Source organism: Spermophilus citellus (assembly GCF_964194105.1).
Source record: "Spermophilus citellus genome assembly, chromosome: 2".
Taxonomy (NCBI): Eukaryota; Metazoa; Chordata; class Mammalia; order Rodentia; family Sciuridae; genus Spermophilus; species Spermophilus citellus.
This window is the reverse complement of record NC_138183.1, coordinates 128684376-128709741: the sequence shown is the minus strand read 5'-3', so window position 1 is coordinate 128709741 and position 25366 is coordinate 128684376. Positions and strand designations below refer to the sequence as shown.

At 41.6% G+C, this 25366-nt stretch overlaps 2 protein-coding genes across 7 annotated transcripts in view; one reads left to right on the top strand and one right to left on the bottom strand.

Moving 5' to 3' along the window:
• The first annotated feature begins 256 nt into the window (after window positions 1–256).
• Window positions 257–11344, top strand: TMEM45B (transmembrane protein 45B). Its single transcript, XM_081280059.1, has 5 exons — window positions 257–3083; window positions 7170–7376; window positions 8630–8814; window positions 9212–9357; window positions 10351–11344. The coding sequence occupies exons 1-5, from the start codon at window positions 2903–2905 to the stop codon at window positions 10463–10465; spliced, it is 834 nt and encodes a 277-aa protein (XP_081136185.1). The 5' UTR covers window positions 257–2902; the 3' UTR covers window positions 10466–11344.
• Window positions 11345–12309: 965 nt separating this feature from the next.
• Window positions 12310–25366, bottom strand: part of NFRKB (nuclear factor related to kappaB binding protein) — a 34667-nt gene continuing 21610 nt past the window's right edge. For 5 of the 6 annotated variants that reach the window (XM_081280053.1, XM_081280054.1, XM_081280055.1 and 2 more), the window contains 9 exons: window positions 24852–24975; window positions 24546–24625; window positions 24174–24394; window positions 23599–23869; window positions 22719–22931; window positions 19410–20177; window positions 16260–16366; window positions 15006–15141; window positions 12322–14894 (listed from right to left, as the gene is read on the bottom strand). In XM_081280053.1, the coding sequence (XP_081136179.1) occupies window positions 14769–14894; window positions 15006–15141; window positions 16260–16366; window positions 19410–20177; window positions 22719–22931; window positions 23599–23869; window positions 24174–24394; window positions 24546–24625; window positions 24852–24975 (2046 nt within the window). In that variant the 3' untranslated portion in view covers window positions 12322–14768. Of the gene's footprint in view, window positions 15142–16259; window positions 16367–19409; window positions 20178–22718; window positions 22932–23598; window positions 23870–24173; window positions 24395–24545; window positions 24626–24851; window positions 24976–25366 lie in introns of all 6 variants that reach the window. The other variant, XM_081280052.1, reaches the window with a different exon arrangement.

Below are 25366 nucleotides of genomic sequence, written 5' to 3'. Positions count from 1 at the left end.
TTAACCAAACCATGCAAATTCTCAAAAAAAAATCTCCCTTTTATCTGTGTACATTTTTGAAGAATAATAGATAAATATTAATGGAGGTAAATCAAAAAAGGAAAGTAAATGACATCCAAGAAACAAGAGCCAAAACAGGAACAATGTGAAAGATGGTGCTGGATTCTCTAGAATAGTAATCAGCTCAGTTCTGGAGAACTTTGTCTCTAGGAATAAAAGAGAGCTGATAATGTCTAAAACTTTTATTTGGCAGACATTTGATAGATCTGTTAGTTCTATGGATAAACAAAGTGAAAAGAATAAGGGAAACTAAACAAATAAAAAACAAGGCAACTATTAACTCTGGAAAATAAAAGGTGAAGAAAACAACCCTTGATATGCTAATTGGTTAAGCAGCCATTCATTTCCTGATCACTTACTGAGTGCTCCCTGTTGCCTGGCCATGTTGTAGGCACTGGTCTGACAGCAATAACAAAATAGATCAAACTCCTTCTAAGTGACTTACATTTTAGTAAATGGACACAGATGCTTGAAAAGGAACCTGTCTGTAATATAAGTGATTCATAGGTTAAGGAAAATCTGCAAGTATATATGGATTGAAAAGTGGGACATACCTGCTATTTTCCACAGAATAGCCAGGGAATAAAGTGACACTTGAACTAAGACCCATGTAAAATGAAGGAGAACCACTGGTAGAATACCATTTTAGAAAGAACAGATAGTTCAAGGACCTAACACAGGAATGGACTGTATTCAACTGTTTGAAAGAACAGAGGGATGAAGGGTGGCAGAAGATAGCTGGGTATGATCAAAAAGTTAACCCAGGGCCTTCCTGGCCCTGATAAGGACTTTGGATTTACAGAGCCATATTAATGATAATAATGATTGAAATAACATGTATGTTGTAACCAGTATGAAAATAAAAGGATAAAAAAGAGGGAGGAAGTTGTAGGAGAACACTAGGAAATTGGTAGATAATACCTAGCAGTGATAAATTACTAGATTGCAACATGCACACAGTAGCTATATCTATGGATGTAAAACCAGAAGAAACTGCTGAAAAAGTTGAAAGTGGCTTCACTAGAGAGGCAAGGAGGGATGGAGCATGAAACTGCTACTCGTCATCTAAGTTTCTCATAATGCTTGATATTTTTAAAACTATATGCATTTTTTTTAATTGTGAAAGAGCTTAATGTTAGGGCAGGGGAGATCCCTTAATTGTCAATGTGGAAGATGTGAAAAGGTCCTGAAAATCTAGTGGGTGATAAAGGATGGGCCAACAGCTAGGGCTAGAATGGTTATTGTGTTAGTCAGCTTTCTGGTGCTGAGACAAAGACATCTAAAATAATCAACTTAAGGGAGAAAAGATTTATTTTGGCTCCCAGTTTTGGAGGTTCTAGCTCATGGTTGGTTAGTTTGTTGCTTTTGAACCTATAGCAAAACAGTATATCACTGCAGAGAACACATAGTATAGTGAAGCTGCTCACAGCATGACAGCAAAGAGGAGGAAGAGGCTGGGATCCCAATATTCCCCTACAGTGCACTCCCAGAACGACCTAACTTTGTCCCACTAAGCCCCACCTCCTGAAGGTTCCACCACTTCCCAATCGTGCCAAGTTGGGGACCAAGACTTCTGCTCATGGGACTTTGTAGGATATTCCAGATGCAAAGTATAAAAGCTGTATAGATGACGGGCACTTTATGTTCCTAGGGAATCTTTTTTTTCTGTCAGTCTTGGTCTATCTTCTACTCCTATAACATAATGCCACAAACTAGGTATTGCAGAACTTTTTTTCTTATAGTTCTGGAAGCTAAGAAGTCTAAAGATCAAGGCCTCAGCATATAGTGTCTGGTGAGGGCTGCATTCTCACATGTCAGAATGGCAAAAAGAGGGACCAACCCCATTCATCAAAATCCTTTACAAGCATACCTAATCCTATTCATGATGGAGGAACCATCATTGCCTAATCACCTCTTAAAGGCCCCAACTCTTAATATTACACATGCTGGCAAACACCTGAATTTTGGAGGGCACACTTTCAAACTATAGTAGTCACCCAAACTGTTATTTTCCTCTTAAGTTACATATTTTTTATGCCCCAGGGAAAAATAAACATTTTTCTTCTTAATAAATTCTAGCTAACACTCCTAATTTCTGTCCTATAGTCTCATGCTACTGTAAAAGAGATAAAAGCAAATCATGCCTGAAGTCTTTTTTAGAATGAGGTGATGTTTATATGATTACTTTGATGTATATAAATTTGAATCATATTGACCATATTCTTCATATGCCCAAAATCTTGTTTTCCAAATTATTTTCAAATTAGATGAAAAATGGCATTGTAATGCCATATACATATCTAATTGAGATTTGTCATCAATTTGTATTTTATGAATCATCTATTCATGTCTTTTGTTCATTCATCTTTTTTATTAATTTGTAAAAGCTCTCTAGTACAATAGCCATAGAGCTGTTACAAACCATATATACCTTATACCTGCTACAAATACCATATAGCTGCTACAAACTTTTTTAAACTGTCTTTTTGATACATAAAATGCTTATACAACTGAATTTTTCTTTTTCACTTCCCTCCTTTGTTTATACTTAGAAAGATTTCTTTACCCTGAGACCAATGAATATTTACCCATCCCCCACTGCAGTTTTTACAACCTTAGGGTTAGTAATGATCTCTTCATCACATAACTCACCTTATGAACAAGACTTCAGTGACAGAACATAAAAGCTTATTTGATAAGAAACAGCTGACCCTTCTTGATGTGGCTCATGATTTGGACTCCTTAGGCATGTAATTTATTTCTTACCAAAATATATATTAATATGTCTTGTTGAATGATCACTAACAGCTGTTCCTAATCGTTTAGGTGTCCTAGAACACTGATGGCAAACTTCAAAGGCCATGCTCTCCCGGGGAGCTTCTTCTTGATAGTTGGACTGTGGTGGTCAGTGAAGTACCCACTGAAGTACTTTCACCAGAAGGGGAAGAACAGCAGGCTCAACCATTATTACCAGCGTCTAGAGGTCATCGAGGCTGCAGTCAAGATTCTGTTTTCAGTCATTGGTAAGAGCAGGGTCATTTGGTCTGGGGAATCTTCACATCATACCAGAACCTTTAATCCATTTTCTGGGCTCTGTGAAATAGATGTTTCACTGGCAGAGACAATACAACAAGGATTTTCAAATAGCCACTAGGTTGTTTTATCATAATACCCACTGGGTATATTGTTAACAGAGTCTTAACATTGTATATAGACTATGAAAAACTACCAAATAAACTATACTCTTTGTCCTAAAAGGACACTGGTTTAGGAGGTTGTTGAAGCAAAACACATACTGTATGAAAAAGATATAAAAAAAATAGCCAAGAACTACATTAAAGCAGAGTAAACTTATGTACATGAACTAAAAAGTACTAAATTGAGTTTACAGTTAGTTTAGGAAAAATCATTTTTCCTCATTTGTCTTTCCCTCTAGAAACTCAGGGTAGTTAACTACCATCTGGTTGGCATGCCTTCCCTCCTCAAATCGCAAGCAACTATAGAGGGGGGAAGTTTGCACAGGGGGGCTAGTAAGGTAAACAGTGGGACCAGACTGAAAAAAGCCAACAAGGAATGAGCACTGACCATAGTAAGGGTTCCTCCTCAGAATCAGCCCTGCACTGCATTAAGTTAATTAAGGCTCTTATTCTGCAATTGTGCTTGGCCACTTGCCATCCTTGGCCTAGTTTTCCAGGAGGGAATGAAGCAAAGACAATAACTTCCCTTGGAGTAAGCAAAGCTCACCCAGCTTTGCTTGCTTACCTAGCTGAGATTTCCTGTTCTCAGTTCAGACATCAGAGATCTTTCTGGAGTTGAGAAATGACTGGGACCGTAATGATTTACATAGAAGAGATAGCCTCAATTTTGCCTAAATAAAGCTAGAAAAATTGTATTTGGCATCTCAGCTGGGTGAAAGTGACACGTGTTCAACAGCTATCTCTTGAGTTCTAACCATGTGTGAATGTTAGAAACACAATAAGGAACCATATTCCACTCACAAGGCTTCTATTCTGCTGTCACTGCTACTTCACACAGGTCATTTTCACCAACTTCCTGAACAGTTATAAATTAGTTCAGAAAGGGACTGTTTTGAGAAACAAAGTTTTGGGGAACAACATCCAGAAATGTTATGATGGAGGACTCCCAGGCTTCCACAAGAACATTTTGAGTATAAGACAAATCTTCTAAGAGGTGGTAAAAGTACATGGGACAGACAGGTACTGAGAGCTGTGCTGGGTTACAGCAGCAAAAACTTCTGGCCCTGCTTACTTCTTGGATACAGTATGGCAAAAAACAAACAAAAAACTGTAGCACCTTCACCCTGTCAGTGTACTCCTCCAGGGCTGGAGGAGCCTGCAGGTTACAGAGCTTGCTTGGTGCTGATATGGGAGCTGCTGCCCTCCCTTAGGTTTGTACAAGGATCTTCATCACAGTCTGTCTTTGGGGATATCTTTCACTGCTGACTTAGCAGAGGAGCCCAAAGATTAGTGATCAGCTACATTCTCACTTAAGTGGTCTGGCCTTGTGTTCACCTTAGCTTGGAACAAATACACTGGAGGCCTGTGTATGGATGCATTTCTATTGCTTATCCTTCTAGACCCACAACTCCAAAAAAGGAGAAACAAAGGCCAGTTACCAAAAAGATTACTTGGCCAATCTTATTTTATGCTGAAGGAGCTACATTCAAGGCAGCAAAGCATAGGCAACCCTCACCCACATCTAGACTTGGTTCATGCCTGTTATGGTTTGGATGTGAGATGTCCCCCAAAGGCTCCTGTGTGAGATGCAAGAAAGTTCAGAGAAGAAATGATTGGGTTGTGAGAGCCTTAACCCAATCAGTGAATTAATTCCCTGATGGGATTATCTGGTGACTGGAGGAGGTGGGCATTGGGGACATGGCTTAGAGTATATATTTTATATCTGGAGAGTGAAGTCTGCTTCTCTGCTTTCTGATTATCATGGGAGCTGGTTCCCTCTGCCACACTCTTCCAACCATGATGTCCAGCCTCACCTCATCCCCCAAGGAATGGAGCCTACTGTCTGTAAAGATTGAGACCTCTGAAACAGTGAGCCCCTAAATAAACTTTTCTTCCCCTACAGTTGTTCGTGTCAGGTCTTTCAATCACAGCAGTGAAAAAGATAACACAGAAATTGATAACAGGTGTGGGGTTCTTGCTGTGCCTAACCTAATCATGTGGTTCAGAAGCTTTTTGGAATTTGTGGGTGGAATTTTGAGATGTTTAGCAGTGCAAGATGGAAATGTTTTAAACTGTTGTAAACAAAGATTAATGGCCAATTCTAGTGGGAGCTCAGAAGACCAGAATGCCAATAGGAGGGTGGACAGTGAAGACAGGGCTCAAGAGGGTTAAGAAGAAAAGGAGGACACTATCGGTAATTGGACTAGAGGCCATCCCTGTACTGTTCTGGCTGAGAAGTTGTTTGCTTATTGTCTATGTCCTGAGACTTTCTTTGAGGCTGATTTTAAAAGTGATGGAGTTCTTAATCTAGCAAAAGAAACGTCTAGGCAACACAGCATTCAGGAAGTCTCATGGGTGTTACTGGCAGCTTTTAGCCAAGTTTATTGTGATATTCGGGAGTAGAAATGTTTAAAGAACTTGAAAGGCAGGAGTAAAACTAGGGCTAAGGAAGTTGCAATTGTTATAAGACTTTACTGACACTAAAGAAATGCTGAAGACTATCCAGAGGCAATAAGAAAGATGGCTTGAGGTTATCTCATGAGCTGGCAAGCCCACACCCACCTCAAACTCAGAGGAAATAAAAGTAAAAATTCTCTTGAGACCAGTAGGGCACCCTTCTTGCACAAGGGGGCCTAGGAAGTTTTTTCAACATGCTCAGCAATGCAGACATTCACATGCTGCTTCAGCAAGGGTCCCTGCAGACTTGGCTACTGCTCAAGATGGTGACAGTCTTGGTGTCAACCATGTGGTGCTGGTTCTGCAGGAATTCAGAATGCTGGAGTTATGGGGTCATGGAGGCTTCCACCAAGATTTCAAAGGAATGTCTTGGAAACCAGGCAAAGTGCAGCAGGGTCAGAGTCCCTGTGGGCATGCCCTGAGAAGATAAGGTGTGGAGATTTGAGGAGGAAGCCAAAGCTGCAGTGGAGACCCCCAAGATTAAGAAATGCCAGTAACATGGGACATCAACCTAGAAAAGCTGTAGGAATTGAGCAGAAACAAGCCAACACAAAGGCCACTTGGGCTGCAACCAACAAAGCCACAGGGATGTAGCTACACAAGACCTTTGGAGAGGACATTATGCCATGTGCTCCAGATGCTGGACACATAACTATATAGGCGCTGTTTGCCCAGCTGGATTTCAGTCTTGCTTTGGTCCCATTACTTTTTTTCTGTGCCCCTATTTTTGTAAATGGAAATGTTTACTCAGTATTTTTATACAATGGATACCTGTAAATTGCTTCTAACTTTAGAAGCTCACAATGCCAGATTGCCTTGAGCCTCAGAGAAGACTTTGGACTTGAACTTTGAGCAATCTTGGAACTGTTGAGACTATAAGGACTCTTGGGAATGGACTAAACATAATTTGCATTGTCTGATGAATGTGAGCTTTTGGAGGCCAGAGGTGGAATGTTATGGTTTGGATATGAGAAGTCCCCCCAAAGCTTATACATGAGACAATGCAAGAAAGTTCAAAGAAGAAATGATTGGGTCATGACAGCATTAACCCAATCAGTGAATTAATCCTCCTGATGAAATTAACTGAGTGGTAACTTAAGTGGTAGGGTGTGACTGGAGGAGGTGGGAATTGGGGTGGTGACTTGGAAGTATATATTTGTATCTGGCAAGTGAAGGCCTCTCTGCTTTCTGATCACCATTTGAGCTGCTTCCCTCTGCCACACCATGATGTCCTGGCTCAACTTGAGCCCCCAGGAATGAAGCCTGCTGTCTGTGGATTGAGACCTCTGAAATCACGAACCCCTAAATTCTTCCTCCTCTACAGTTGTTCTGGTTGGGTCTTGTAGTCACAGCAGTGACAAAGCTAACTAAAACAATGCCTTTCAGCTATTTTTTATTATTTAAATTGTCTTGGAGCTACTCTCTCTACTCACTTACCCCTCTCATTTCTGGCAGGGATCCTGGCAGAGCAGTTTGTTCCTGATGGGCCCCACCTACACCTCTACCATGAAAACCACTGGATGAAGCTAATGAACTGGCAGCACTGCACCATGTACCTATTCTTTGCAGTCTCAGGAATCATTGACATGCTCACCTATCTTGCCTCCCATGTCCCCTTGGGGGTAGACAGATTGGTTTTGGCTATGGCAGTATTCACTGAAGGTAACTTAGTAAAATGGATGGAGAAAAGGGAGGAGAGTCAGACAAGTTAAATTTATAAGATCAAAACATAAATGACCAAAAATATTGCAAATTCAACTCAGGACTCCCAAATCTTGAATAGGACTTTGTCCTATGCTCTGGATGATCCCGAATGCATATTCCATAAAGCATCTCATGAAAGCTTAAGGCCTTAAGGCAGTTCTCAAAGGTTCTGGCTAACACTGCACAGAGCCTCCCTGCCTTCCCACTGCCACCAATACTGCACTCATACATGTGCATACTCCTATGCACGGGTGCACACATGCACTTATATTCACATAGATACAATGCTTCAGGACTGACTGCTACTATATATGGGGTAAATCCTTTTGGTTAAGGAAGAGACACTGCACCCCACTTCACCTCTTGGGGTGTTATTGTGTTGGCCTCCATTACAAGTCTCAAGAGACACACTGCATTAGTCAACTTTCTACCACTATTATTAAACACCTGACATAAGCTACTTAATGAAGGTCAGTTGGGCTCACAGTTTTGAAGTTTCAAGTCCAAGACTGAGTGGCCCTGTCTGACCTCAAATCATGAAGATTGCACATCAAAGCAAGAGCATATGTAAGAGCAAAATGGTCACATTTTGAACCAGGAACAAAGAGAAGGAGAGATTGGGTTTCCCCTTGAAAAGCAACCCTTCCCCATGACCTAAAGACCTCAAACTAAGCCCCTCCTCTTAAAAGATCCACAGCAACTCCCTATACCAGCACCCTGAGGGCCAAGCCTTTACATATTGACCTTTGAGAGACACTCAAACATAGCACCCACCCAACTGCTCAGGGGAAAGTGGTAGAATCCCAATATACCTCACATTAACTGAAGCATGAAGAAAGCATTTTGTAACCAATCACTTCTACCTCAGCAGAGTTGAAACAGAAGGTTGAAGAAGGGAAAAACTGAATTTCAAGTATACATACTCACAGCTTGTTATAAAGCAGCACTATGTATCACTTATCCATTCTGTATAGAACCTTACTGTGGATTCTGGAGAGTTATCTTTTTAATACATCTTTCTTGACACTCTTACCATACCTACGAAATTAACTTAATCTGCACCTGTTTGTTGTCCTGGAACACTTCCTAAAAGAAGAAGCTATCTTTGAGACAGATCTAAGAGAAAATTCCAATAACAGGAAAAGCCCAGGGTGAATTCTCTTAAGTATTAACAAGCAAGTCTCTGATGGCTGTCATTTGGTTTGTGGCAGGTTTTCTCTTCTACTACCATGTTCATAACCGACCTCCACTGGACCAGCATATCCACTCACTCCTGCTGTATGCTTTGTTTGGAGGCAGTATCAGTATCTCCGTGGAGGTGATCTTTCGGGACAATATTGTGCTGGAACTTTTCCGAACCGGTCTGGTTATTCTTCAGGGAACTTGGTTCTGGCAGGTGATTATTCACACCAACATTCTTTATATGGTCTAGATTGAGGAGTCCTCTCAAGTGTGCCCAAGAAAATCCTGAAGGCAAAATGTCTGAAAACGCAGCATACACCCCACAGAAATGTTTTCAAATGGCCCCTTTCTCCCTAGGCCCATACCCTGACCTATGTGCTTTTTCTGTTACTATCCTGTTGCTGCATTAACCTGTGGCAAGACTTCCCTAGTACTGGCAGGCAATGGTACCTTCTACAAGTCCCACTTCCTAACTTTCCCACAATTAACATTCCTGTATGAAAAGGCCTGAGATAGTGGGTAGCTTAAGCAAACCTGGTGGCCACTGGGGAAGGCTGGCTTCTCAGGACAACTAACCAAAAGACCAATTTCTTCTTCATCTAACCCACCAGATTGGGTTTGTGCTGTTCCCACCTTTTGGGACACCTGCATGGGACCAGAATGATGAGGCCAACATCATGTTCATCACCATGTGCTTCTGCTGGCACTACTTGGTTGCCCTCTGCATTGTGGCCATCAACTATTCTCTTGTTTACTGGTATGTTCTTTTTTGACAAGTGCTAATCCCTAGGCAGTGCTGATTAACTTCTACTTGTGTTAATAGGTGCCAACTATATGCCAAATCCTAGGTAAGGCACTCGATACTTCAGAATAGGTATTACAACTCTCATTTTACCAATGATGATAAAGGCTTTTTGATGTTAAATGACCTGACTAGGTCATAGTACCCTGACAGACCAAAGTCTCACATACAGCTCTGATATTAAGGCTGTAGTACAATGGGGAAAACTCTGAACTAGGGATCAGTACTAGGTTGTAGACCCTGCTGTTACTGGTTCATCTGGGACCCCTCTTCTATTTCTGGTCTTGTTTTGCCTACTTGCTAGAAATGTTATCAAAACATATGCCGAGGCAGAAAGTGCTCTCTAGAGTGCTTCTTAGCAGTACACAGACTATAACAGCTATTAACTCCCACGTAATCATTGTGTCACAGGCATAGATAACTCTCAACACTGTATTACCCCCACTTTGCTCTATAGCTTTATGATGAACTGTTAATGTTTTACAGATGGGGAAATCAAAGTTTCAAGACTGAGTAACTTGACCAAGGTCATCCAACCAGTAAATGTCGGTGCCTTGCAGTACAAGGATGACTTACAGCATATGGTTTTACAGTTCTACGGCTGTTGTAGCTGCCCCTCCTTTTTTCCTAGGTGCTTATTTCCCTAGACCCAAAGCAAACACACTACACCCAGAAGAGTCCATAACAGACCAAACAGAAAGGAGTTATAGTCATGGTTACCATCAGTCTACTCCCTGGTCAGTGAAACAGCTGAATCTGAGCTCAATTATGACATTTCAGTCACACTGAGTATTCTCTGAGGTGTCAGATATACAAACACATATCACAATATTTAATAGAGATGTGAAGAAAATGCTTTAAGAACCAATAGGTATTTTTAAATCCTCAGATGAGGAAGGATCTTTTTCTGCCTAATCTAATTGGACCTCATTGTTTTTTCTATTACAGCCTTCTGACACGGATAAAGAAACATGGAGGAGAAATTATTGGGATTCAGACACTGAAGTCCAATCACACTTACCAGACTGCACTTTTGAGTGGCTCAGATGAGGAACGAGATTAGGCCATGGACTTTAGGAGACCTCCTATCCCTTTGAGCCCCCAAGGAGTGAATATAGCTTATTCCCTCATTTTGAGGCTTACCTTGGTCTGCTCCTAAGGCTCCATACATTTGTACCTCCTCATTTAATACAAGGCTGGAGGCTTTAGTACAGGAAATTAGGCCTCTGATGTTTTGTGTATTTTGCTGTTTGGATTCTTAAACATAAGGTAACAGTCTGTGTTAGTGTAATATCCTTCATAAAGAGAAATGAGGTAATACCTATAAGTAACAAGCCTGTGCATCTGTATAGAGAAATCAAAGACTGAACACCTAAAACAGGAAATGACCTTGTGAATGAAATATGAGTCCAGCAAGACATCATGCTGCTTTTCCTTCAAAAAAACAGGTATTTTCTTATTGGAAAAACATCAGGACACATGTGAATGACAGTACTTTTACTTTAAAGCTATAATTCTAACTTGTATTTTTTTTTTAAGTAAAGCAATTTACAAGCAAATTTTAAATATTACTTGTTAAACATTTTCTAACTAATCTTAACAGAGCGCTGCAATGCCTCCATTGATAAGGGACAAAATTAGGCCAAAGATATATATATATATATATATATATATATATATATATTCTTTTAAAACAGGAAGTTAATTAGTAGCCCAGCAAGGCTTGTGGAACTCAGCTGTTTTGACTTCTAAAGTCACCCAAAAGAGGGTGCCAAAAGGAAATCTGTACAGTGAGGTACAGAGAAAAACATCAGGTTATGGAACGCCTTGAATTTCAACACAGCTGAAAGCAAAAGACATGAATTCTGAATTAGTAATATAAAATCTTGATATTATATAATCTTGGTTCCAGATCTTTTTTTTCCTTTAAAAAAAAAATTCTTTCAACAGATGTCTACTTTGCACCAGATCTGAAATGGTTGTCCCAAGTAATGAAATATGTGTTCAGCAAGGAGCTGACAGTCTAGTGTTAGGCATTTACACAGTGTGGTGGGGCTTTGAGAGGTAAACACGAACCATGATAGAGGAAGCAAGAGAGTTGTTTCTATAGGGAGTCTGTCCTACAAAGAGCTTACTCCAGGTACAGAAAGTGCAAAGGCAATGAAAAGGAGGAAAGAACATAGATAATTAAGTATATGAAGTTGAACAGGCAGATAAAAGTGAACTAGCATAAAGCTGAAGGGTCTTAAGAGACCACCTAACACCTTTTATTTGTACAGCATTTTCTGGATGAGATGCATTCTCTCATTTGGTTCTCACAGCTGTCTTTCAAACTTGACGCCAAAACTTAGGGATTAAAAATGAGCTACTAAAAACATTGATTTAGTTATTATAGAGAGCTGGATCCCCTTTTACCATCTACCTTGGTGTTGCCAGCTGAATGGGAACTCAAACATTCAACAAACAGTGCCAGGCACAGTGGTGCAAGTCTGTAATCCCAGCAGCTCAGGAGGATTACAAGTTTGAGGCCAGCCCCAGCAACTTAGTGAGGCCCTAAGCAACTTAGTTAAGATCCTGTCTCAGAATAAAATATTAAAAAGGACTGGGGATATTGCTCAATGGTAAAGCATCTCTGGTAACCCCCATCCAAAAATCAAAGTATTGAAGGACTCATTATTAGCAATTAATGTAAAATATGCATTTTTCATAGGGACTAGAGGTGGGAAGAACTTAGTTTCTGTTTTATTTTCACAGGAAAGATATACATTTGGGGTTTTATTGTTGTTGTTTTAAGGGGTAGACTAAGAAATGTAATACTCTCTAGAGTGAGTAGTTGAAGTGTGAAAATCGGATAGGAGATATTAAAATTTATTTTGATGCAAGCCCCACATCATGGTTTGGAACACCTTAATGGAAGTGATCAACCCTGGCATAAACATTCTTAGATATGATACTAAAGTACAAATGGATCATGATGTTGTTCATCAACTCCTCTCTTGGATATGTTGTCTGAATAATTTTACCAATCTCTGTCAACCAGCTTAATGGCTGTCGCCAGATTTCAAGAACTGTTCCCCATCACAGCTGCCCCATCACCTGGAGTCCTGAAGTCTACATGTGAAGGAAGCATATATGGTACAAATACTGGTGCTCTCACCATGAACAACTCTCACTCTATGCTATTCCACCATCAGGCTGAATAGTGCCAATATTAGATCTCCCAGGGAGTCAAGCCACACTGACATCCTGAAATAGGCCTGTGTTTCACATCCCTGCTCTCTAGAACATACACATCTGTAGCACAAAGCAGTTAGATAACTTCAGTAGATTAACATGTAGGATAGGGCTTCGGCTGAATGCCAGCGCTACTTTTATGGCATCATTTGTTAAGTAAATTCAGAAGAGGTTTGTTTTTAACCAGCAATAAATATCTCAGAATATCTCAAATTTCTCTTTTTCTCTTTCGTGCCACATGTCACATGGCTTCCTATGTGAAAAGTAACTTAGAATGATCTCTATATTATAAAACACAGATGAACTCTCCCTCACTCAAGTAAAGTACCCTGTTGTTCCCTCCCTCTAAGTCTCTACCTCTCACCATTTCCAGTCTTATTTCTGTGCCAGTCTTCCATACACCCATCAAGAGTTCTATCTTACCTATCTCCTCTGCCCTCTGGAATTTAGGGTTCCCACCTTCCAACTCTGATTGTCCCCAACGCCCATCATGATACATCCTAGCCATCCTCCCCTTAAGAATGCAGCAGAGAAGGAATCTTAAGATCAGAAGTCTGAGTTTTCACCTTGGTTCTGTTTTTAATCTTCAGTCATACTCATCTTCTCACAGCTAAAAGGGGGCTGATACATCTATTTTACAGAACTGCTATAGGAAATTATAAAACCATTGGGTAACCAACAAGTCACTCTAACCTTTTTCTCTTTCTCAGCACCTTGCCTAATGCCCACCTGCAACATAGCTACCATCTAAACCAGGCCACTTCCATTCTGTGTCCTCCAGCTCTACTTCCCCACCCAGATCCTATATAAGACCACCACTAACAGTCCACAGGTTCAAGATAAATTTTTTAATAATATGAATAACTTCTAAGAGAGATAGGGAAGCCCTATCACTGCAAAAAAGCATTCCTACCACCCCTGCCCCATGATAGGTGAGGCATATGTTATAAATGACCTGTTCCTTAAGTACTTAGGACATTTTAAAATACCATTCTGAGTTCCACTTAGAGCTGAAAGTGGCTGAGGACTGCAATAACCAGGAATAAATAAATTGAAATCCAGACTAACCTCTTCTGAAGCTGGTAGTGCCCAACCCTGCACACTGCCAACTTTCTACCTGCTGTTTCTCCTGCCAGAGATCAACATACTTTTTCTTAAAGGGTTATAAAAGTATATCACTTCAGGCTTGAGGGCACACAGTCTCTATGATATCTACTCGATTCTGCCTGCTAACTTGAAAGCAGCCATAGATATTACATAAACAAATGGGTGTGGGCTATGTTCCAATAAAACTTTATTTACAAAAACTGGTGGTTGGGCCCAAGAGCCTGGGGTTTGTGACTCCAACTCTAGAACAAAACAGAATGCACAATCTCTGAAATGCAACAAAGTTGGTGCTGCAAAGTCTCCGTCACTGTACTCTGCCCACTGGGCAGACGAAGGTATGGACCACAATCAAGACCCCAATAAAGAGGTGATGCCAGAACAATCCCATTTTGGGGAATCCACACTACCTAACTTCTATTTTTTTTTTTTTTTTTTTTTTTTTTTATCTCATAGACTCTCAACTACAATGTAGTTATCAAATCAGCCACCAACTGGCTAGGATTCTCATTCTGGTCAAAAAAACAAGTGGTCATTTTAGAGGGGAGCTAAAGCCCACATTTCTATTTGATGAAGAGTGCAATAGGCTCTTTAAAAAAATAAGTTACACAAAATTTTCAGAACACAAAACTCATATCTAGACCACAAGTCACAAAGAAAACCAGAAACTAAAAAATACAACCCTTAGAACAAGGCTTACACACTGCCTGCCCACTCTAAATAGTAAGCCTTCCCTGGGCGTCCTACTCTCAGGAGAGAACTTTGGCTTGAATGATGGAATCATGACCTTCCACGACTGTTGACAGAATCTTCTCCTAGATTGGTAGAGAGCAGACTCAGGAACCTGGAGTAAAACATTCTTAGGGCTCCAGTATGGTGTATGGCAGCAGAATCAAGGCCGTTTCTATCCTCCCCACTAGCCTGCCTTTAACAGACAAGCTTGGAGGAATAATGAAACCTCCTTGCTCCCTTTCTTTGAGCCAAGGCAGACCAGGAGTGATCGTTTATGGAAGCCACCTCTGTCACAATCACTGCTGTTCAGGTGCCTGTTTAGGAGATGGAGCTGTGGTCACAACAACAGTGGAGACTGCTTTGGAGGAACCAGAAGCTGTGCCCTGCTGGAGATGAGATGCGGGGACAGTCTGGATGCGCACCTGTTTGCAAAGAGAAGGTCTGGTCAGTGGACTACAAGTAGGTGCATCAGTTAAGAACAGTAAAGGAAACAGAAAAGTCTGATGTGGCCAAGAGTCTGCCTTGGACCTTACCTGTGTGGCCTGACCTTGCTGCTGAAGTTGCTGCAACTGCTGGGCAGTGAGGAAACTAACAGGCTTATTGCCAGCAATGAGCTTAGTACCTGCTGGCATGGTGGTGAGGATGATATTGCGGCCCAAGCCACTCAGGCTGTGGAGGGAAAGCAGGAGTAAGGTATAACTATATCATGGAATATTGTCTCTGCCCTGGATTTAGGTTGTGCACTGAAGGAAAACAGGCAGGTCTGGTGTTCAGTCAAAACTCCAGCATTCCGGATTCACATAGACACAAGCTGCTGCTAAGACCCCACCCTTCTTCCAGCTTCTATGCTTCCCATGGCAGAAAAGGGTGAGCACAGAAGGCCTTAGCACTCTGGATAAAATGGTCCTAGACTCTATATCTATACCCTAACCAGGAGGAAGACACAGCCCAGAAGGGTGTGTGCTCCTGATAAAAACACCTCCTGAGCCAGATGTGGTGTTGTGCACCACAGTCCCAGCTATTCAGGAGGCTGAGACAGGAGGACCACTGGAATCCAGACATTCAGAGTCAGCCTGGGCAACATAGCAAAACCTCAACTCTTAAAACAAGAAAACGAGCTGGGCATGGTGGCACATGCCTATAATCCCAACAGCTTGGGAGGGTAAGGCAGAACTGCAGGTTCAATGCCAGACTCAGCAACTTAGTGAGGCTGTAAGCAACCTAGCGAGATGCTACCTCAAAATAAAAATAAAAATAAAAAGGGCTGGGAATGCGGCTCAGTGGTAAAATGCCCCTGGGTTCAATCCCTGGTTCCCAGAAAAAAAGAAAAAGAAAATGAAGCCCTCCCTCAAATAGCCATGTCACATAAGCTGGTTTGATAGTGGTAGACTTGATTTCATCCTGCCCTTTATCTTGATTAAGTCAGGGCCACAGGAAGTCATCATCCTCCGAACTGTCCTAGGTTCAGAGCACAAATGTCAAAGGCAGGTGCCTCACACTCCTCTTCTATCACTTGATGCATTAGGTTTTTTTTTTAAATTATTCCTCACCCCATCCTGCAATCTATGTTTGAAAACAGTACAGATTTTTGTCTATTTTAATTAGAGTACCTAAAACAGTACTACATGTTCAATAAATATTGTTGATGAACATGGCAATTATTGATGAGCATTGGTGTGGGGGACACAGAAATATCAGCTGCCATCCCATTCTGTGACAAGGACTGACATTATATTCCATCCCTACCTCCACCCCTGAGGATGTTCCTTCACTACAAACAGACTCACTTGGCTCCCAGGTTGCCTTTGATGATAGGGGCTGTGACCACACTCTTGCCCTTCATTGGCTGGCTAATCACAGACAGTGGAACTGTGATCCGTGTAGGTAGCTTCCCCTGCAGAGAAAAAGAAATTGGCTTTTGAGGAATAGAAGAAAGGAAGACCACCAAGCATCATTACAGGGAAAAAGAAGTGAGGAGCACTTTCAGTCCCTATTTTTTAACCACAGTCCAAATATTCTGAGGTCAGGGCCCAGGCAACCCTATATAAAAGGGTTCACACTGGTAGTAAGGTGTCAACTGGCCTGTTATCATCTTACAATCTTCTTTCATGGGTATAAAACCTGTACCTGAACTACATAGTAAAGTGTGTGTTCATTCACTACAGTCCTAGGTTTTGAGCCCCTAGGAGGAGAGGCTTAAGCATCTCAGTATCCCCCAACATATGGTAGAGTGCTGGGGACCTAGTAACTAAGAGGTGGAACACACATGAGGAAGGAGCAAGAAGCCCAAGAGTTAACAGAGAAAGGACACAGCTACCCCCTCACTGGAATGCAGGCTCACTGAGGGGGAACAAACAGCCAGGCATGCAGGATAAAGAACAAGCCACATTCTCCAAGTGCTTTCTGTTTTTCCAAGATAAGAGAGGTCAGTTAGGGGACACCAATAATAAACTCAACCAAGTGAAAAGTCCACTAAACTTACCAGCTAAGTCCCAAGAAGAACCTAGATGAAAAAAAGGGTAAAGGCCAATATATTAAGGGTTCTGGGAGGGATTAATGGTCACCGGTTCCCAAACTGCCTGGTTTCTAATGCATGTTTAATAATACAATTTGTTTTGGGCAGTGCTGGGGATGGAACCCAAGGCCTCATGCACATTCCACTGAGCTATACTCCCCAGCCCAGTAATACAATTTCTATGTAGTAAAATCTTAGGTAAATTAAATCTAATTTTTTAAAAAAAATCAAGAGGGGTGGTTGTGTCAGGAGTGGTGGTGGTGTAATCCCAGCAACTCCAGAGACTGAGGCAGGAAGATACCAGGTTCAAGGCCAGCCTGGGCAACTTAGCAATTTATTTCAAAATAAAACACAAAAAGGACCAGGGATGTAGTTCAGTGGTAGAACAATGCCCTGGGTTCAATCTCCAGAACCACCACCACCAAAAAAAAGAGGGGACAGTTGATAAGAAGCTAAGCAAAGACATAGATGGGCATGCATATAATTCTAACTATTTCAGTAGCTAAGGCTGGATTAGCCAGTTATATTTACCTAGACTGAATGTCTGAGTGACACAGGGAGTTGCCACTGGGTAGGACCTCTTGGTGTCAGGAGGAAGATTCAAGAGGGCAGAGGTAGATTGGGTAAGCACGGTTTCCTCACTTCCTTAACTTTACACTTTGTGATTTGGAAACTTATATAATTATTTTCCCTTAACCACATTGTAAGGTTTTTTTGGTGTTGTTGTTTAAGAACATGTATATCCGTCTTCCTTCATCACCCTGGCTTTTATCCCAAATTATTAAACTTTTCCTATGTAGCTTGCTTAGAAAAATAAAAACATGTTTTATATCCTCCATACACTAGAACGGTGCTCCTTACTCCAAGATCAAAGAAAACACACATCTAGAAACACGTTGAGGTTGATATAGGGAGTTAGTTCATAATAAACAAATCATTTCAAGTTGGTGAGAAAAGGATAAACTGGTTGATGATTTGGGGATAATTTGAAAATATGAAATGAGATCCCTACTTCATGATACAGAATTATGTTTTAAATGGACAATCACTTATACTTTTTTAAACTCATAATTTTATAAAAATAAAATTCTTAGTTATCTTTATAACCCTGGAGAAAGGTAGGCATAGGCACAAAACCTAGAATACGTAAAATGTTAATAAGATTTAATCAATAATATTGTAAATACCTATAAAGTGAGAGGTACCAAATGCAAGGATGAAAGATGACAGACTGAAATATATTCTATACACATAAAAAGGGCCACCTCAAACAATATAAAAAAAGTCAAATACCTCCCTTCCCTCAAAAACAAGCAAAAATTTCTTTTCCACTAAAGAGCACATTCCAATCTCTATACAATGTATGCTCAACCTCACTCATGATCAGGGAAACAAAACTGAAAAGGAACGCCCTTTCCACTAGTACTAGTAAGACAGGAACATAAAGTTAAACAGCCTTCTAACTTGAACCAGCTAGCTCTGGTTAGGGTTGGAGACTTGCTGATGAGAAAGATTGTGTGGCCTTTCTGACAGCACGAGTGTCAAAGCCTCCAATTGTGCCTCATTGTGCCTCCTCCTCACAATCTCCACCCTAAATACAAACAACCCAGAAATACATACATATTCAAACACATACACCACAACATTCACAGTGGTACTGGGAAAGTGGAAACTGTATTCTTTTTTTTGGTACTGGGGATTGCATCCAGGGGCACTCAACCACTGAGCCACATCCCCAGTCCCTTTTTATATTTTACTTAGAGAAAGGGTCTCACTGAGTTGCTAAACACCCCACTAAGTTGGTGAGACTGATGAGACTGACTGAACTCATGATCCTCTTGCCTCAGGCTCCTGAGCCACTGGGATTACAGGTGTGTGCCACATCCTCTGGCTTGGATATATATTAACACAATCCCTTCTATGAATTGCTACATCATCAGAAAGGATGTAGCCAGTATCTCTCTCTGTGGTATAGAATCTCTAAGACTTCTTTAAAAAAAAAAAAAAAAAAAAAGAGTAAGGGCTCTTGTAGATTTTTTTTCCTTAAATTATGTGTATATATATGAAAATGCACAGGAAAAGGACTCATAGGATAAATGCTGTGTTACTAATAATAATTAGCAGTTATAAACGAAGAACTGGTAGGGGGATGAAAGAAATTTTTCATTTTACTCTATACTGTTAGCACCATTCTTACAATTTTGTGTAAGAACGTATGCATGAACTATACCATTATAAAATGTGGTTCATAAAAATACATAAATCCATTTGGATCAAAGAAAAGAATACAGACAGGACTTCTAATTTCCACACCTACAAAGACATTTCTTTGGTCCTAGTGAGTCTCCTGAGGGATGGGGAGCTAACAACCTTAAGAGATTTCCTGAAGAGAGGGATACTCTTTACCACTGACATTACTCACAGCCTGGGACGTGGACACAACCGTGGTGCTGACGGGGACCTGCCGCACAGTGGGGGCTCCTGTCCCGATGCTGATGGGTGTGTTTGCAGCCCCAGAAGCTACAGCCACAGTCTTGGACACAGCAGCATTCATACTGGGCAAGGATACTGCTGAAGAATGGACAGTTCCAGACCCACTGGCCACTGAGGCCCCTTGCTTGGCATGGGCTGCAACAGTGATGGTCTGGCCTGCTTTGGGAGGCATTACTCCCAGGCCCTGCACGATGCGAATTGTGGCAGCTGGCTTCGCTTCTGAAGAGGCCACTGTATTTTTTCCCTTCTGATCTGCCACACTCACACCAAGGGCTGGCATCAAGCGAAAAGCTGAACTGGAGGGCTCTGCTGGCTTGAGGTCGGGAGTCACTTTGACCACAGTGGTGCCTGCTGGAGCAGATGAAGGAGCATTGGCTGAACTGGCCTTGGCAGGGCTATCAGTTGCATGGACTGGATTGGAAGTGACATGTAAGGTGGCAGAGATGCCTTTGCCTGCAGTACCACCTCCTGTCCCGAAGAGGTCCTGAGTCAATTTTACTGTGGTAACCTGGGACTTAGCCAATGTGGCCATCATGTCCGGTGTGATTCGAAGAACCGTCTGGCCCTTGGCATCTGTGGTGATGGAAGAGGGCGGCAGTCGCAGTACATCCTTACCCTGAATTCGGAAGTTTGTGGCTGTGAGTGGGATGCTGTTGCCTGTCTGGGGCTTCACACCAAGCTGCCCAGTGATGGCCACCTGTATGGGGGAGACACAGCATGATGCTGACTGATCACACAATAAAATTAAGCAAACCTCTATTTCATGTATGTTTCATATATCTTTACCTTTTTATTTTGAAAATAATAAACAGGCACAAAAGTAGAGAAGAGCACAGCATACACCCTTCTCCCACCTTGGGGAGAGAAGGGTAGAAGAGAGGAACTGTAATTTTTTGGGGGGAGTAGACATTGGGGTTTAAACCCAGGGCCTTATCACTAAGCCACACTTACATCCTCAGCCCCTAGGAACTGGAATATTTTAAAGTCTATCCAAGATTGATCATTTTACTAATCAAGACTTATCTATAGGGCGGGGGTTGTGGTTCAGTGGTACAGTGCTTGCCTGGCATGTTGTGAGGCACTGGGTTCAATTCTCAGCATCACATATAAATAAATAAACTAAATAACAGTTCATCAACAACTAAATATACTAAAACAAACAAACAAAAAAAGACTTATCTATACAGAAATTCAATAGATTAGACCAAGAGGAATGAAGGGAAGGAAGGGAGAATAGGGAAGACAGTGGAATGAATCTGACATAATTTCCTGTGTACGTGTGTGTGTGTGTGTGTGTGTGTGTGTGTGTGTGTGTATATATATATATATATATATATGAATATACCACAGTGAATCTCAATATTGTGTATATCCACAAGACTGGGATCCTAATTAGAGTAAGATATATTCCATGTTTGTATAAATGTATCAAAATAGATTCCATTGTCATATATAACTAAAAAGAACAATAAAAAATTTTAAAAAGACTTATCTATATATCCCTAACCTAGGAAAGGACTTCAAAAAAAAATTAAAAAAAAAAATCACAATGCTATCATTACTATTCACCATAATTACATCTGTATATAACAGTATTTCCCCATTAGTCTCAAGTACATTTTAATCTATTTATGGTTGGATCACCTTTATTATGACAGTAGTAGTGTGGCGAGGTATCTGGCTCTAGAGCCAGACTCCGTGGGTTCATATCAACTCAAAAAGAAAGTCAAATGCTCCACGAGAACCTTCCTCTCTATGGCCCCTCTACTGGACCATTGCCACACAGACATGCCATGACACTGGACATCCTAAATACAAACAACCCTGGCTCTACTCCATATTGCCCTCCTTGCTTCACTCAATTCCCCTTCACATTCCACTCCAGCCCAGTTCTCAGAAAAGCAAAATTCCTCTAAAAATTACTTATACTCACTAACTCTGCTTCATCATCTTACACTCTTTTGAAGCCATTCCCAAAAAGCCCCTGGAACTCGTCGCATTTATTCAACTATATACAATGAGTCTCTTCTTACACTCTTCACCACACCCAATATAAGCACTGCTTTCTCCTGCATGAGCACACTTTTCTGTCTGCCTTGCAGTCCCTACACCTCAGTTTTCTTGCATCTTGGTAAATGAGACCACTATCTATCCAGTCACTGCAACCAAAGCCCATGGGGGCCATTTTCAACTCCCTTTTCTTAAGCCACCATGCTTGAGCCATATGTTCATGCTTGCTCACTTGTAAACCAGTTACAATGGCTTTCCTGCTGTTTCTCAAATGTATTCACTTTCCATGCCTAAGTCTGGAATGCTTTATCTCCTAGTCATCATCGTAACCATAGCACACCAACTTCATTTGTCTCCCTCAAATTTCATCTCCTCATAGAGGCCAACTCTCATCATCGTGGATGAAATTAGCACACTACCATTCTCCAACACTGCCCTGTCTACTGAGCCTCACAGCATCTCTCTTTTGTGTGTGTGTGTGTGTGTGTGTGTGTGTGTGTGTGTGTATGATGCTGGGGATTGAACCCATGGCCTTGTGCTACCAACTGAGCTATATCCCAAGCCCCTCACAGCATCTCTTATTCTCTGACACTGATGTACTTATCTGTCTCCTTGCCCTCCGAGAACACAAATTCCACAAAGGCAGGGCTCAGTCTACTTAACAGACTACTAAATCCCCAATCCTTCACATAGTGCCTGTCACAAGAGACAGTGAACAACTGCTGAATGAAAAGGCTACTTCATTGTTATATAACTCCACTTCATTTATAAAATGAGAATAACAGAAGTATCTATCACCCTCCAGTGCTTGAGAAACAGACCACTAACATCTATAAAATGCAAGGCATGGTACAGATACACAGGAAGCACTCCTGTCAATATTTCTACTAGTCTGCCAATACAAATGTATTCTACCATTACTGGTGTAAACTGAAAAGCCAATTAGAATATGGCCATGGGAATTTAAATAAGTCCTTGGAGAGTCTCACTAAATCCATAAACTACTACCAAATGCTAAATTATATGGAAAGAAATGGAAGACATCCCTTGAGCATCCACAGAAATTGCAACTGTCTTAAACGGAAACATACCTGAAGAACCTATAAACAAAGAGCCCAAGATGACAAATCTTTTTTCCACAGACATCTGTCTGTTCAGGACCTCCACCCTGAGGTTTCTGTTTTGGGACAAAAAAAAAAAAGAGAACCACCTGGAGGATTCCACGTACCTGCTTGATGATGTTCTGTCCTGTAACATTTTGAATGACTGCAGTTGTAGAGGCACTTGGAGCCGAGCTCCCAGGGGAACTTGTGGCTGGCTTGCTCACAGGGCTGGCTGCAGCAGGGAGACTTGTCACCGTAAGCCCTGTCTGCATGGGTCCAGGCCGCTGTACACTGGGTGCCCCAGTTTGCGCTTTGATTGGAACAGTGGCCATGACTGCCTGTTCAAGGTGTGAGGCAGAGAGGTCAATTAGACCCTGAGATGGAAATCAGCACTCCAAGACAGGATCTCCCCATGTGTCACCACCCAAAAATGTTCTTCTAAAAGTCCTACTACTCTCTCAGTGTTCAAGGCTCAACACTCTCTGAAACAGACACTGCAAATTTCCTGTATTTGTATAAAACACTTTAATTTTCAGAACATCTTTACATTTAGCATCTGGTTATTCCTACATATTCAGAGCATATATTCTCCTTTTATATACAATAAGAGAAAAATGAAGTAAAGAGGATAAAAATCTTCTGTAAAATCATACAGATAGTCATTGGGATACCCAAGACACATGGCTAAGGCACAATGGAAGGAGCCTGAGATTTAAACTAAAAGGTTTATTAGATTTATATCCCACCTCTACAAGGGTACTATTGTTTGAAAGATGGGAAAATTACTGAACCTCTCTGAAGGTCTGATTTCCAACATGTAAAACAGAGTATCTAAAAATGCTTACATGGTTTTAAACATAAAATGAGTTATCTTAGTGAACTTTATCCTCAGGAACAACAATCTATGATCCCCTGGTCCTTCTCCAGACTTTGACCATTTGACTCATCAGCCTACCTCAGTCAGTCCACAGTCCTGTTTCCCAGTGACCTACAGTTTCCATTTACCTGGGGTACTACTTTGGTCTGTGTGGCAGTGGCTGGCACCCGGATCTGTGGTCCTGGTGGCATCTGTGGCAGTGTCTGTGCTGGTCCTGCTGACTGCTGTGGGACAGCAGGAAGGCTAGGTTGAGCCACCACCCGCACCTGGGGCAGTCCAGCTGAGCCAGAGTGGCTTACAACCCGGGCAGCAGCCTGTGAACTGGGTGGAGTCTGGCTGGAAGCTGGGGATAGCATTGTTCCTAGCTGTGGCATTGTTGGTGAGGACACCAGAAGAACCCTGTGAGGAACATCAGGGAAACAAAAATAAGAATTTAAGTGGTGGCACACACTTGTAATTCCAGCTACTCAGGAAGCTGAGACAGGAGGATGAAAAGTTTGAGTCTAGCATGGGCAACTCAGCAATACCCTACCTCAAAAACAAAAGTTTTCAAAAAGGGGTGGGGATATAGCTCATATAATGCTCCTGAATTCTACCTCCAATAGCCCCAAACACACACACACACACAAAGAAAACAACCTTAGAACATGCATACAAGAGGATTTTGGAGGGGAAAATATAGAAACAAAACAGAGGCACTTACCCTGAACTAGACTTAGCTGGTTCTGAGACAGAAGTAGAGCCACTTTTGTTCACTGATGACACAGGCGGAGGGGAAATTGGGGTGGTAGGCAATGCTGGTGTGGTGGGGGTTACAGGAGTTACTGGGGTGGGTGGCATACTAGAGTCACTGAGGCTCATCTGGCTTTGCTCAGAAGGTCCACTGCTGAGGACTTTTAATGAAGTCTCCTTGCTATTGGACTTCTAGAAAAGATGAGAAAGGGAAATTTACCACAGGTGTCATAAAGGCTCCAGAAAGGAAGGCGTGGGTGGACTCTTCGGCTCCTGATGCACAGTGTTAAGTACCTAGACCTAGCCCAGGATTCTCAAGAGGGTTCTTCATGAGATCACTTACCACCTTGGATGGGGGCTTGGGTTTTTGCTGAAGGGCTTTTCTGGCTTTAGCCGCAGCTGCTTGTGCTTGGTGAATCCGCTCTATAAACAAAAGTGTGAAGCTTCAGCAAGATTTGGATCTTAGTATATTAAGGGGGTAGGAGTGGGGGGGGGCAGTTTGCTAAAACCCAAGGCCTTGCTGGTGGTAAGACCCTGCCTCCATAATCCTATTCTACCTGAATGCCAATGGAAAGAATGATGGAACTGGGACAGAAAGTCAGAATCATCACTGGTCTACTTGGACACACTCCCCAGAAGCCTCACACACCAAACTCTTCTTCGCTCCGGTCCCGATGCAGGTAGATCCACAGCTTCCGTCCAATGTCATATTTCACACAAGGATCTTTTTCATAATGTAGTCGATCCAGGGCACCACTCACTACTGTGTTGACCTGAGAACAGAGAAAAGGGAAGTAAGGGTCAGGCCAGAGCCAGATAATAGAAGCTGTTTGGAATCCAGAGAAAAATCCCTAGATGATTCATAGCTGACGATATAACAGACTATATCTCAGTCTAGCTATGTCTTCTTAGTGGCTCACCAAATCACCTGGCAAAACAAAAAATGCTATAAATTCCTGAGACAGTAATGTTTTCACTGTAAGAATATTTTGAATTCTGACTATAGCAACTTTTCTTTTACTATAAGCTAAAGGAAAACCTAGAGCTGCTTTTGTGCTTCACTGACAGGGGTTTTGGTCATCACTGTGTACATTTTTCAAGTTCTTTTTTTTTTCCTTTCTTCATTTAGTTGTGTTTTTGCTTTTGAGACAGGTTCTCACTGTG